The sequence below is a fragment of the Phacochoerus africanus genome, chromosome 12 (genome assembly GCF_016906955.1).
Source record: "Phacochoerus africanus isolate WHEZ1 chromosome 12, ROS_Pafr_v1, whole genome shotgun sequence".
Taxonomy (NCBI): domain Eukaryota; kingdom Metazoa; phylum Chordata; class Mammalia; order Artiodactyla; family Suidae; genus Phacochoerus; species Phacochoerus africanus.
In genome coordinates, this window is record NC_062555.1 from 34,863,583 (window position 1) to 34,879,324 (window position 15,742).

A 15,742-nucleotide genomic window follows, 5' to 3' on the forward strand; every position below is an offset into this window, starting at 1 on the left:
GATGAGTTGCACAGTAGAATCAGAAACCATACATGTGAACTTTGTTTTCTTTTACATTGAAATCTGTTGGTCTCTCTTGCACCTTGAATGGTTCTTTTACTTATGTCTGAACTTGTAACATCACGCAGTGGTCAATATTTGGAACATAGTGATTCGCTGAGTTATGCAGATCTTCTAAATAATGATACTTCACGACACAGTTTTTTAAAACTTATATTTATTAATATGACCATTGGTTTTGTCAGAAAATTCTTTAAGTTGGGGAAGCCTCTAAAGGTCATGATATTTTCCAAAATTATAATTTTTGCTTGAAATTTCAAATTTAATAATTGGTAACAAATCTATCAGTTGTTTCTTTTCAATGAAAGACTCTATTTATTTCCAAGAAAACGTATGCCAAAATACCCTAGTGTAAATCATCATTGTCAGATTTTTTTTTTTCAAGTTGAAATAAATGATGTTCCACGAAAAATGTGGCTGGTTCAGCCTGCAGTTTAAACAGTCACACAGTGTTTAGCCTCAGCATAACCTTATTTTTCATGATGTCGCTGAAATATTTTATGTGCACCCAGAATACTAAAAAACTGTGTCCTTACAGGTGAAACTGGCACTTTTGTTTTTAACTTCAAAGAACCCAATGACCACTAGTGATTACGCTGTGACTGCAATTTGGTGTCACTGCCTTGATTGCATCATGGTGCCAGCACTTTGCCTACCATTGCCTTCAGAACAACAGTGGGAATATCAATACTCTGTCAAAAGTGAATAGTGTATTAGTATCTTTACGAGAATATTTTTGGACCCTGCAGATCTTCTGAAAGGATCTCAAGGACTCAGAGTTTCATAGAGCACACTCAGAACTGCTGGCTGATAATGATCTTGTCATACCAGAAATCAGGAAGCTATCAAAGACTAGGATTAAACAGAAGGATTTGGGAGCCCACATGAAGAGGCTCCCATTGATCAAAGATGGGGCAGTTTTGAAATTAAGCACTACAGTGGATAAAATGTATCAAACGCATTTAAATCTATGAGTACATATTGACACATGAAACCAAAATACTTCATTGTTACCTGGGAAGGATTTTTGGAAATGAAATCATTCTTCTGAAAACCGGGAAATCTAGGTAAATTAAAAATCTAGCACTTGTTTTGCATTTATTTGATGCACTATACCTCTGGATAATCAAATAAGGGATTTTTCTTATTATGGCGTTGTCCGAGTTAACAAAGAGAAGGATTGGGAGTGATAGAGGATCACTCATTTCCACCCCTAATAAAGTAATGGATCTAGGCAGCGGTAAGCAGCAACTGCTTATGTTACAAAAGTAAGATAACCAGACACTGCCTCCTTATGGAAGATTACAGTACCATTTATAAAGAATTCATGTTCACCAGATCAGGCCTTAATCAGATCAGGCCTTCCTTTACGACTGCCTGTTTACAGAAAATAAAGATAGACAAATGTGTTAATACCATTGTTGGGGAGGGGGAGAGTACACACACACACACACACACACACACACACACACACACACACACTAAAGCATGTTTTTGTATTGGGTTTATATATTTTAAAACTTCATGTTAATGATAATATACTGTACATATTCTTAATGTTTTTTGAGTTTTTTTTTCATTTAGAGACTTTGCACATATTGATATGTATTTCTTCATTTGTATACTACTGTGCCAGCCATTTGCAAAATCGGGAAATAGTGTGTTTTATTTTAAATGATATATTATTTGCATTTTTAAATAGTATGTTCATTATGTTTTTTCAGCATCCAGATACCTTTTCAGACACCTCCATATTTAAAGCATCAAATCCAATCGTTAAACAGACAAAAAAATTATAAATATCCTGTTTTCCACATGCTTCCATATTTTTTTGTTCATTCTGAACATGCTGGTATTGCCTGTTTTGTGCTAGCCACTGTCTGACGTACTGGGTATATAGAATAATATATGCAAGGTCTCTATGTTCGTGGAGCGTACAGCATTTCAAATAATGAAAAATTCTTTGGGCACATTTTCACATTGGAAGCAGAGGAGCTGAGGACATCCTTAGAGTGTAACCCCAAATGAGAAGGAGCCAGCTATATGAGGAACTGGAAGAAATTATCTTCTAGGTTGAGAGGACAGCAAATATAAAGACCTTGAGGTTGGATCAAACTTGCTATATTCAAGGGAACGGATAGAAGGTCAGTGTGTCTGGATCCCGGTGTATGCTGGCAGCAAGAACGAGAGCAGATTGTTTAGGATGCTGCAATTGCCAAGGGAGAAATGATGATTGCTTGGACTTGGGTACTAATATTAATAATATATGGAGCAAAGTGAATGCATTTGAGATGCTTTAGAGATGGAGCTGATACTGGGTTGGGTGTGGGAAACCGAGTCTAGATTTTCGTCTTGAGCAACTGATGGGTTCATGTGAGTTTGGGAAGGTTAAGACTAGAAGAGGAGTAGGTTGAATGAAGCTGGACTTGGAGCCAGGCAGCTTATGGATTCTGATTACAGCTGTGGGGGTAAATAAGATTGTTTGGGGCAAATGAGATAGAGGTAGAGCTGGGGGGGGGGCTGTCTTCAGATCTAGAGGTTTGCTGGAGGAGGAGGAGCTATTAGAAGAAATCTAAAAGAAGTGGTGATAGCAAGAAAATCAGGAGAGTGTGGAACCACTGAAAGCCAAAGAAGAAAGTGAAGAAAGAGCTGATTTGGATAGTGCTGAGATTCCGAGTGTGACAGGGCAAGAAGTGACCACAGGAGGTTTTGGGGAGACCTCAGTGCAGAAGCCAAACTAGTAGTTTGAAAAAGTGAACAGCACATGAGGAAGAGGAGAGAACAATGACAGACCTTTCTTTTGAAGGATAGGAGAGAAACAGAGTTGGGGATGGGGCGGCTAGCGAGCTTCTGGATCACTCATGTGCTGATGGGTGTGTGCAGTTGAAAGGGAGCACTAAATGATGAATCAGAGGAAGATCACCTGAGGGAGCAAGTACATTGGGAATGCAGGCAAAGCTGGAGTCAGGCACACAGGTGGAGGGATTGTTCCAAAGAGAGGTGTTTAAAAGCAAGTCAGAGTGCAGCACCATTCTGCCCAAAACCTTCCTGTCCCACTTAGTTTAAAAAAAGTCAGTTTCTTTACAGTAGCATACAAAGATCTAAATGATCAGGTTCTCCCCCCGCCAACCCCAGACCTCAGCTCTTACCGTTATTCTCCTTTAAGTTGGCTGCAGCCACACTGGCATCTCTTTTATTTTTTTTTGGTCTTTTTGTCTTTTCTAGGGCCACGCCCACGGCATATGGAGGTTCCCAGGCTAGGGGTCAAATCGGAGCTGTAGCTGCCAGCCTACACCAGGGCCACAGTAATACAGGATCCGAGCCGCGTCTACGAGCTATGCCACAGCTCACAGCAACGCCAGCTCTTTAACCCACTGAGCAAGGCCAGTGATCAAACCCGCAACCTCATGGTTCCTAGTCGGATTCGTTAACCACGATGGGAACTCTGCATCTCATTTTTAATTGGCTACATCTGGCACACTCCTTCCTGCCCTGGCATCCTGATGGTTATGACTCCACCTTTTGGACAGTGCTTTCTCTGGGTATCTGCACTGTAATTTCCTGCTTCTTTCAGGCATTTCCCTAAACAGTACCCTCTCAAGATTTTTCCTGACCACTCTATCTCAAATTGCAACCTTCTGCCCCCCTGGTGCCTTTTATTCCCAGAACCTGCTTTTCTTCATGGTGCCTCCCACTGGCCTTAATACTATATACTTATTTACATATTGAATTTGCCCCATTAGAATGTTCACTCTGAGGGGCACGGATCTTTGTCCATTTTGTTTACTTTTGGCAAAACCTCGAATAGTACCAGATGCACATATGTATAATGTAATGGGAACACGGAGGAAAGAAGGTGGGTAGAGAATTGGGGTAGGTTTAAGGAGCTGGCATTGGGAAGATGAATGTATTTTTTGTTGATTTTTATGTTCTGAAGCAGGGTGCTAACCGAGAATGGAGTGGGGGAGAAGGGATGGTTAGAATTTTGAGGATGTGTGAAAAGTCTGCTTTGGAGACTGGAGAGGCGAACTTTCAGGACGTGGTGTAAGATTGCCGGGCAGAGTTGAATACACATTTGTGGTTTTCTGAAATAGAATGTTTCTCATTTAAATAAATCAATAGAGTATTAATTAGCAATGTGAAGCTCTAAAACAGAGTAAGGAAATATGTCATGTATAAGTGCTTAACGTTTTTAGAAGGATAGAGCTTTATTTTATTTTATTTTTTTATATTTTTTTTGTCTTTTGTCTTTGTTGTTGTTGTTGTTGTTGCTATTTCTTGGGCCGCTCCCGCGGCATATGGAGGTTCCCAGGCTAGGGGTCGAATCGGAGCTGTAGCCACCGGCCTACGCCAGAGCCACAGCAACGCGGGATCCGAGCCGCGTCTGCGACCTACACCACAGCTCACGGCAACGCCGGATCGTCAACCCCCTGAGCAAGGGCAGGGACCGAACCTGTAACCTCATGGTTCCTAGTCGGATTCGTTAACCACTGCGCCACGACGGGAACTCCTATTTTATTTTTAACAGCGATCTTTGTAGTATTGAATTTGCCATTGATGTAGAATGTACCGTAATTTAAAGTAACTTTTTTTTTTTTTTAGCCTTACCAATAATTCTCGGATTGTGGGACTCCTGGCTCAGCTGGAGAAGATCAATACTGAATCTACAGAATCAGATACTGCCAGATATGTTACATCAAAAATTCTTCATCTGGCTCAAAGTCAAGGTAAGGTTTGAGCTAAGGCATTCTTTAAAAGCAGATGCTAAGAATTGTTCAAGTTTTTGATAAATAGATGATTTTCTGTAAAAATCAAACTTTCTCCTATAGAGTCAGGAAGTAGAAAGCTGAATAACTTTAGAGGAAAGTGATCTTCAAGCCTTGTTTCTAAAATGATTATGCATTTACTTATGTATGGTTTGCCTCCTCTCCAGCCCAATTTTCAAACAGCCCTTAAGTGCATTGCTGCTCATTTTAGAATGTTGTCAAAAAGATGTCAGATATTGTAGGAGTTCCTGTTGTGTGTAAACAAACTTGACTAGTGTGCATGAAGATGCAGGTTCAATCCCTGGCCTTGCTCAGTGGGTTAAGGATCTGGCATTGCCGTGAGCTGTGGTGTAGGTTGCAGATGCAGCTCTGACCTGGCCTGGTAGTGGCTGTGGCTGTGGCTGTTGTCAGCAGCTGTAGCTAGCTCCAATTCGACCCCCAGCCTGGGAACTTCTGTATGCCACCGGTGTGGCCCCGACAAAGCCAAAAAAAAAAAAAAAAAGGTGTCAGATATTATAGAGCATTGGTTATTTGTGTTGTCCCCACTGTCATTCAATAGTTGGGTGACCTTAGGAAAGCTTTGAATCTCTAGGACTTGGTTGCACTATCTCTGAAGTAGGGAAAAGAGATATTGTGTGGGTATCATGAAATTTACATGACAAACATGTAAAAAGAATATTATAAATGTTCAATAATGATATCCGCAATTAGGTATAATTTACCTATTTTATGAAGCTAGTACTGCTGAGTTGGTATTGAAGACTTGACAGGGTACAAGAGAAAAAAAGTATATAACTTTGTACTTAGGAACATCAATTAGAAACCCCCCAAATACAACATTAGTGAATTGTCTAATTATAATATCAGGAAATGTATCAGTGTAATTTTTTTTTGGACAAATCAAGTAAAACCCATGTGACTATCTCAACAGAAGCTAAAAAGGAAATTTAAGTTTTTAAAACCTGTGCTTGATTTTAAAAAACCCCCACAAAAACCTCAATTTTTCTTTTTTTTTAAATAAAGCCAAGTCAGCAGCTACCTTAGTATTTAATAGTGACGCATTGAAGGCATTCACTTAAAATTAGAATCCAGACAATTCAAGTTAATTACTTTAATGTGTTTAGTTTCTTTAATTCTTTATTCTGGAGGTTCAGGTCATTGAAGTAAGATGCTTAGCTAATGTTTCCTATGTTCAGGAGCTCAGTATTTATTAACCCTTCTTCGTGGTCATAGGCCCTTAATTTATTTTGATAACTTCCTCCTGTGCAGCCCACTTAAGGGGTATTTGACAGCACCTCAAACCCACCAGAGGTCTCTAAATAGTTGCATTCGTCCTTAGAAAAATCTAAAATATCCGTAACCCTTTAATTCGGAAAGTTGTTATACTGGATTTTAGCCTTTGATAATTTATGCTTTTAAAATTATTAGTATCCCATCATTATTGATAGGATAATCCAATTGTCTATCCATTTGAGAGAGAAAGATTAGGAATGTACAGTTTAAGAAGAAGAAGTGCCAATAACCAGTAAACTTATGAAAAGGTTCTTTATGTCTTTAAGAGTCAGGAATTACTAATGAAACAATGAAGATATTTCTCAGTAGTTAGGTTGGCAGAAATTAGAGAATGACAATATCCAGTGCTGTTGAAGTCATGGAAAATAGGGTGGTCTCATAAACTGTAGGTGGTACAATAATTATTATAAACTTTGGGAAAAAGAATCTGGCAATAGTTATAAGAATTTAAAGAGCACTTGCTATCTTACTTAACATTTTTACTTTTAGAAATCTATGTGACTGATGCAAAAATCGGTGTGACATATATAAAAGAATGTTTGGGAGGTCCTGTTGTGGCACAGTGGAAATGAATCTGACTAGTGTTCATGAGGATGCAGGTTTGATCCCTGGCCTTGCTCAGTGGGCCGGGGATCCGGCATTGCCATGAGCTGTGGCGTAGGTTGCCAATACAACTTGGATCCCGAGTTGCTGTGGCTGTGTTGTAGGCTGGCAGCTGTAGCTCCAATTGGATCCCTAACCTGGGAACTTCCATAAGCCGAGAGTGTGGCCCTAAAAAAAAAAAAGGATGCACTTGTGAAAAAAAAAAAAAGAATGACAAAGAATGTTTGGGGATGTTTATTTCAGTGTTGTTTGTAAAATCAAAGATCAAGAAACAACCTTTAATATCCCTCATTGAGACAATGGTTAATTCTGATGTAGCCAAATTGTGGAAATTTATAAGTGTATTATAAAACCATTATCAATAATAAGTTATTTATGATATATGGGATAGTTCATATGTGGAACTACAGGCGTGCCTTGGAGCTACTGCCTGTTTGATTCCAGACTACTGCAGCAAAGTGCATATTACAGAAAGGTGAGTCCCATGAATATTTTGGTTTCCCAGTGCATATAAAGTTATGTTAACCTTGTACTATAGTGTGCAATAGCCTATGTCTCAAAAATGTACATACCTTTATTAAAAAATACTTTATTGCTGAACAAGGTGAGCCTTGAGTGAGTCATAATCTTTTTGCTGTTAGAGTGTCTTGCCTCAATATTTATGGCTGCTGATTGATCAGGGGTGGTTACTGAAGGTTAGGGTGGCCGTGGCAGTTTCTTCAAATAAGACAGTGAAGTTTGCCCCACATCACTCATCGCTCTGCTGCATGCAGTGCTATTTGATAGCATTTTACCTACAGAAGACCTTCTTTTAAAATTGGAATTAATCCACTTAAACCCTGCCACTGCTTTATCAACTGAGTTTTTGGAACCTTCTGTATCCTCTGTTACCATTTCAGCAGTCTTCCTCAGGAGTAGATTCCATCTCAAGAAACCACTTTCTTTGCTTATCATAAGAAATCACTCTTCATCTGTTACCATTTTATCACGAGATTGTAGCAATTCAGTCATATCTTCAGGCTCCACTTCTAATTCTAGTTCTCCTGCTCTTGCTGCCACATCTGCACTTACTTTCTAGTTACTTTCTCCACTGAAGTCTTGAACCCCTCGAAGTTGTCCATGAAGGTTAGAATCAATTTCCAACAAACTTCTGTTAATGTTGACATTTTGACCTCTTCCCATGAATCAAAAATGTTCTTTTTTTAAAATTTTTATTTATTATTATTATTTTTTTTTAGGGCCGCATCCGTGGTACATGGAGGTTCCCAGGCTTGGGGTCTAATCAGAGCTACAGCTGCTGGCCTACACCACAGCCACAGCAACTCGGGATCTGAGCTGCATCTGTGACTTACATCATGGCTCACGGCAACGCCGGATCCTTAACCTGCTGAACTAGGCCAGGGATCGAACCCACAACCTCATCATTCCTATTCGGATTTGTTTCCACTGTGCCACTACAGGAACTCCCTTGAAAATGTTCTTAATGGCATCTAGAATGGTGAATTCTTTCCAGAAAGTTTTCAATTGACTTTGCCCAGGTCCATCAGAGGAATATATTTCTCAAATAAGACTTGAAAGTCAGAATTACTCTTCAATCCATGGGCTGCAGAGTGGATTTTGTGTTAGGAGGCATGAGAACAACATCAATTTTGTATAACCCCATCAGAGCTCTGGAGTGTCCAGGTGCATTGCCAATGAATGGTCCCTTTTTGAAAGGATTTTTTTTTTTCTCCTGATCAGTAGGTCTCAACAGTGAGCTTTAAAATATTCAGTAAACCATGTTGCAAACAGATGTTATCATCCAGGCTTTGTTGTTCCACTGATACAATCTAGTCAGAGTAGTTTGAGCATAATTCTTAAGGGTCCTAGGATTTTTGGAGTGGTAAATGAGCATTGTTTTCATTTCAAGTCACCAGATGCACCAGAGCCTAACAGGAAAAGCTTTGAAGCCTGGCATTGACTTCTTTTCTCTAGTTATGAAAATCCTAGGTAGCATCTTCTTCCAATATAAGGCTGTTTTGCATACATTGAAAATCTGTTGTTTTGTGTAGCCACCTTCATTAATTATCTTAGCTAGATCTGGATACCTTGCACATGTATGTTATAGTTATGGCTTCTTTCTTAAAGCCCCATGAACTAACCTCTGATAGTTTCATACATTTCTTCTACAGCATCATTACTTTTCATCCTTTATAGAATTGATGAGAGTTAGGGCTTTTCTCTGGATTAGGCTTTAGCTTAAGGGAATGTTATGGCTGATTTGAACTTCTATGCAGACCACTAAAACTTTCTCCATATCAGCAGTAAGGCTGTTTCACTTTCTCATCATTCATGTGTTTACTGGAACAGCACTTTTAATTTCCTTCAAGAATTTTTCTTTTTCATTTACGACTTGGCTAAGTGTTTGAGGCATAAGAGGCCTAGCTTTTTGCCTGTCTCAGCTTTTGATATGTCTTCCTCACCAAACTTAATCATTTCCTGCTCTTGACCTAAAGTGAGAAACAGAAAATGATTAGATGTAAAATATGATATAAAAAACAGTAAAGCAGGAGTTCCCATCATGATGCAGTGGTTAACGAATCTGACTAGGAACCATGAGGTTGCAGGTTCGATCCCTGGCCTTGCTCAGTGGGTTAAGGATCCGACGTTGCCGTGAGCTGTGGTGTAGGTTGCAGACGCGGCTCGGATCCCGCGTTGCTGTGGCTCTGGTGTAGGTTGGTGGCTACGTCTCCGATTGGACCCCTAGCCTGGGAACATCCATATGCCGTGGGAGCAGCCCTAGAAAAGGCAAAAAGACAAAACAAACAAACAAACAAACAAAAACAAAAACAAAACTCAATAAAGTAAGAGGAGGAGAGTACAGATGCAGGGTTGTTAAAAATGCGTTTTAAATTATGAGATCAGCAGCTTAAACCAGTCACATATACACTTACTTAGATAGTATAGAAAGACCTCATGGTAACTGTAGACCAAACATCTATAATAGATATACACACAAAAAAAGAGAAACGAATCCAAACATAGCACTAAAGGTAGTCATCAAATCACGAAGAAGAAAACAAAAGACAAACAAACAAACAAAAAGAAAGGAGCCAAAAAGACCTACAAAATATCCCTAAAAGAGCAAAATGGCAATAGGAACATACATATCAGTAATTACTTTAAATGTAAATGGGCTAAATGCTTCAGTCAAAGAACATAGTGTGGCTAAATGAATACAAAAATAGGATGCATATAAAAGTTGCCTGCAAGAGATTAACTTCAGATATAAAGACACACAGACTGAAAGTGAGGAAATGGAAAAAGGAATTCCATGCAAATAGAAATTAGAAGAAAACCAGGGCAGCATGATTTATATCAGATGAAACATACTTTAAAATAAAGACTGTTACAAGAGACAAAGAAGGACTTAACATAGTGATCAAAGGATCAATCCAAGAAGATCACAACAATTGTAAAATAAATATCCAGCCAACATAGGAGTACCTAAATACATACAGCAAATATTGAGACATAAAGGGGCGAAATGACAGACACACAATATCAATAGGAGGCTTTAACAGCCCACTTACATCAGTGGACAGATCAATGGGAGAGAAAATCAATAAGGAAACACTGGCCTTAAAGGACACATTAAATTAAATGGACTTTATATATATATATATATATATATATATATATATATATATATATATATAGAACATTCCATCTGAAAACAGCAAAATACACTTTCTTTTCAAGTGCACATGGAACAGTCTCTTGGATAGATTACATGCTAGCCTCAGAAATTTAAGAAAAGTGAAATTATATCAAGTATCTTTCTCAATTACGATGCTATGAGACTAGAAATCAACTATAAGGAGAAACTGCAGAAAACACAAATACGTGGAGGCCAAACAATATGCTACTGAGCAACAAATGAATTGCTGAAGAAATCAAAGAGGAAATCAAAAACATATTTGGTGACAAATGAAACAAAAATAATGACCCAGAATCTATAGGGGGCAGCAAAAACATTTCAAAGAGGGAAATTTATAGTGATACAAGCCTACCTCAGAAAATAAGAATTTTAAATAATCTAATCTTACACCTAAAGGAACTAGAAAATAAAGAACGACCACCTTCCAAAGTTAATAGAAGGAACAAAATCATAAGGATCAGAGCAGAAATAAATGAAGTCGAGACTAAAAAAAAAAAAAAGCAATAGAAAAGATTGATGAAATTAAGAACTGGTTGTTTAAAAAGATAAAATTGATAAGCCTATAGCCAGTTACATCAAGGAAAAAAGAGAGTGTTCAAATCAGTAAAATCAGAAATGAAAAAGAAATTACGACTGACTCTACAGAAATGTAAAAGATCATAAGAGACTACTATGTCAGCTGTGTGCCAATAAAATGGACAATTTAGAAGATATAGGGACAATTTTGGAAATGTACAGTCTCCCAAGACCGAACCAGGAAGAAACAGAAAATATGAACAAATTACCAGTACGAAAATTGAATCAGTAATTTTTATTTTTGTAAACGGCCGTACTTGTGGCATATGGAAGTTCCCAAGCCAGGGATTGAATCCAAGCCACAGCTGTGACCTAGGCTGCAGCTCCAGCAATGCCAGATCCTTTAATCCACTGTGCCAGGCCAGGGATCAAACCACACCTGTGCAATGACCTGCACCACTGCAGCTGGATTCTTAACCTACTGTGCCACAGTGGTAATTCTCTCGAATCAGTAATTTAAAAACTTCCCAACACATAAGAGTCTAGGAGTAGATGGCTTCACAGGTGAATTCTGCCAAACATTTCAAGCAAGAAGAATTAACACCTATTTTTCTCAAACTGTTCTAAAAAATTGTAGAGGAAGGAATGCTTCTGAACTCATTCTAAAAGGCCAGCATCATCCTGATATCAAAACAAGACAAAGTTATCACAAAAGGGGGAATTATAGGCCAGTCTCACTATGAACATAGATGCAAAAATACTCAACAAAATATTAGCAAATTGAAACCAACACTGTGTTAAAAGGATCATACACCATGATCAAGTGGGATTTATTCCAGAGAGGCAAAGATTTTTTCAATATCCATAAAACAATGTGAAATAGCACATTAACACATGAAGAATACAAACCATATATGATCATCTCACTAGATGCAGGAAAAGCTTTGACGAAATTCAGTATCTCTTTATGTTGTTGAATATTATGTTGTTATCCAATAAGTGGGCATAGAGGGGACATACCTCATCATTATAAAAGCCATTTATGACACACCCTCAGTTAATATCATACTCAGTAGTGAAAAGTATTTTCTCTAAAATAAGGAGCAAGACAAGGATGCCCACTCGCCACTTTTATGCAACATAGTTTTGGAAGTCCTAGCCACAGCAATCCCAGAAGAAAAGGAAATATAGGGAATCTAGATTGTTTCACTGTTTCAGATGATATGACACTACCCATAGAAAATCCTAAAGACGCTGTGAGGAAACTACTAGATCTCTTCAATGAATTAGGTGAAGTTGCAAGATACAAAATTAACATACGGAAAGCTGTGGCATTTCTACAAGCTAACAGTAAAGTATCAAAAAGAGAAATTAAGGAAACATCCCATTTACCATCACATCACAAAGAATAAAATACCTGGGAGTAAACCTACCTAAGGAGGCAAAAGACCTGTACTCCAAAAACTATAAGATGGTGATGAAGGAAATTGAAGATGACACAAACCTGTGTTATGCTATACCATGTTTATGGTTTGAAAGAACTAGTATTGTCAAAAATACCTATATTACTCAAGGCAGTCTACAGATTAAGTGCAATCCCTATTGAAATACCAGTGGTAAATTTAGGACTAGAACAAATCATTTTAAAATTTACATAGAAACACAGGAGTTCCCATCATAGTTCAGTGGTTAATGAACCTGACTAATAACCATGAGGTTGAGGGTTCAATCCCTGGACTCGCTCAGTGGGTTAAGGATCCAGCATTGCCATGAGCTGTGGTGTAGGTCACAGACATGGCTCGAACCCTCATTACTGTAGCTGTGGCGTAGGCCAGCAGCTGTAGCTCCGATTTGACCCCTAGCCTGGGAACCTCCATATGCAGTGGGTGCAGCCCTAAAAAGGCAAAAGACAAAAAAGAAAGAAAGAAAGACAGACAGACAGACTGACTAAATACCTTGACTAGCCAGAACAATCTTGAGAAAGAACAGAGCATGAGGAATCACACTTCCTGACTTCAAACTATGCTATAAAGCTACAGTCATCAAAACAGTATGTTATTGGCAAACAAAATAACAAAAAATGACACAATAGATTGATGGAACAGGAGAGAAAGCCCAGAAATAAACCCACATGCTTATGGTCAATTAATCTATGATAAAAGGGGCAAGAATATACAATGGACAGAAAAGTCTCTTCAAAAAGTGGTGTTGGGAAAACTGGACAGCTACATCTAAAAGAATGAAATTAGAACATTCTCTAACACTCTATAAAAAATTCAAAATGAATTAAAGACCCAAATATAAGGCCAGAAACTATAAAACTCCTAGAGGAAAGCATAGGCAGGACACTCTTTGACATAAATCACAGCAATATTTTTTGGATCTGTCTCCTAAAGCAAAGGAAATAAAAATAAACAAAAGCACCTAACTAAATGTAAAAGACTTTTCATTGCAAAGGAAACCATAAACATGAAAAGACAACCTACAGAATGGGAGAAAATATTTGCAAATGATATAGCTGATAAAAGATTGATAGTCTAACACATAAATAGCTCATATAACTCAGCATCAAAAAAATCAGACAACTTGATTAAAAAATAGATGAACTGAATAGACATTTTTCCAGAAGGGAACTACATATGGCCACCAGGCACATGAAACGATGCTCAACATTGCTGATCTTCAGGGAAATGGAGCTCAAAGCCACAATGAGATATCATCTCCCCCATGTTAGGATAGCTGTCATCAAAAAGAACACAAATAACAAATGTTGGCGAGGATGTGGCGAAAAGGGAACCCTCCCACTGTTGGTGGGAATGTAAATTGGTGCAGCTGCTGTGGAAAACAGTATGGAGGTTTCTTAAATTAACTAAAAATGGAACTACCATATGGCCCAGCAGCTCCACTCCTTGGGTATATGCCCCCAAGAAACAAAAATACTCATTTGGAAAGATGCATGCACCCCAGTGTTCATAGCAGCATTATTTACAATTGCCAACTTAAGTGTCCATCAAAAGATGAATGGATAAAGAAGGTGTGGGATATATGTACACACACACACACACACACACACACACACACTGGAATACTACTCAGCCATAAAAAAGAATCAGATTTCACCTTTGCAGCAACATCCATGGACTTGGAGGGCATCGTGCTAAGTGAAATAAATCAAAGAAAGTGATACTGTATTTATATGTGGAATCTAAATATAAGAAACTAGTGAATATAACAAAAAAATAAGCAAACTCAGATATAGAGAACAAACTAATAGTTACCACTGGGGGGTAGGGGGAGGGTAACATAGGGGTGAAGGAGTAGGAGGTACAAACTATTGGATGTAAGATAGGCTACAGGTTATAAGATAGGCTACATTCCTAAATGTTGGCCTATGATCTATGTTTTTGCTTTTGTTAATTAAAGGAGAATTGTGGAGAAGCTTTAGAAACCTTAAACAGAAATAATTTGTACTTTCTTTTTTTTTGAGATGAAAAGGATCATTTGGGTTATCTGGTTTCCAGATTCTCAGAAATAGCTCTTCATTTGTTTTGTTTATTTCTGTGTGCATCAGAATTTTAAAATAGTATTAATTTAATCAAACCATTTGAAATTGGTGGTATTCTGTTTTCACCAATTTTGATTAATATTTTCTAGTTTTTGTCATAAAGATAATAAAGAGGGCTTCCTTATGATTTTTACCTTTCCTCCAGTTCTGGTACCTATATTAAGTTAGTGATTTTAACATTTTAGATAGATTGACAGGGATTCACTTCATCCATGTTAGAAACTGTGACAAAATGCAAGAAAGATTTTGTAATCTGAAATCTAGAAGTCCCCACAGAGTAGAGTTAGCAAATTCAAAGGGAGAAACATCTAAAAACCCAATTTAGAGTGTTTACTGGGCCAATGGGGACTTGTTGAATGAATGTTATATATGTTATCTAATGTTGTTATGTGTTAATTATATGATAAAACTATGCGAATTGTTTTTCCTTTAATGTCTCAAAAGATAACTTTTTTTCCCCTACTTTTCAGAAAAAACAAGGAGAGAAATGACAGCCAAAGGTTCTACAGGAGTGGAAGTTCTGCTGTCAACATTAGAGGTTAAGTCACTGACAGATTTTAATTATGTAACTATTAATACCAGCCTGTATTGAGGGAAAAAAAATATGAAGTACAAAATTTTATCTTAGAGGTAGAGCCAGCGAATAAGTCTGTTTTAGTTTTTAAATTTATCATTTATAATGGTGGTATAAACCTTTTAATATTTACTAGGTAAACCTCTAAGCCTATTTCCCTGATGATAATGATAATCACATTTTAAATCTTAACATGCCATTCTAATTGGTAATAGAAAATAAAGCATCAGTTAGAAATAAATCTTTAGCCTAAAATAAATGATTGATGTTAGAAATTCTAAAATTAAAAAAAAAAAAAAAAGGAGTTCCCGTCGTGGCGCAGTGGTTAATGAATCCGACTAGGAACCATGAGGTTGCGGGTTCGGTCCCTGCCCTTCCTCAGTGGGTTAACGATCTGGCGTTGCCGTGAGCTGTGGTGTAGGTTGCAGACGCGGCTCGGATCCCGCGTTGCTGTGGCTGTGGCGTAGGCCGGTTGCTACAGCTCCGATTCGCCCCCTAGCCTGGGAACCTCCATATGCCGCAGGAGCGGCCCAAAGAAATAGCAAAAAGACAAAAAAAAAAAAAGAAATTCTCCTTTATTTTGTTGTGTGAATTGATGCATATTCATGATTAAATTACTTTATACATTTGCTGAATAACTATATGGTATTGGTAATAATGAAATT

General features: G+C 37.9%; 1 protein-coding gene across 1 annotated transcript in view; it reads left to right on the forward strand.

The window, feature by feature from the left end:
- The window catches only part of AGTPBP1 (ATP/GTP binding carboxypeptidase 1), a 140,402-nt gene that overhangs the window by 25,752 nt on the left and 98,908 nt on the right, over positions 1-15,742 (forward strand). The window contains 2 exon segments of the mRNA XM_047754885.1: positions 4,663-4,787; positions 14,974-15,041. Of these exon segments, the coding sequence (XP_047610841.1) occupies positions 4,663-4,787; positions 14,974-15,041 (193 nt within the window).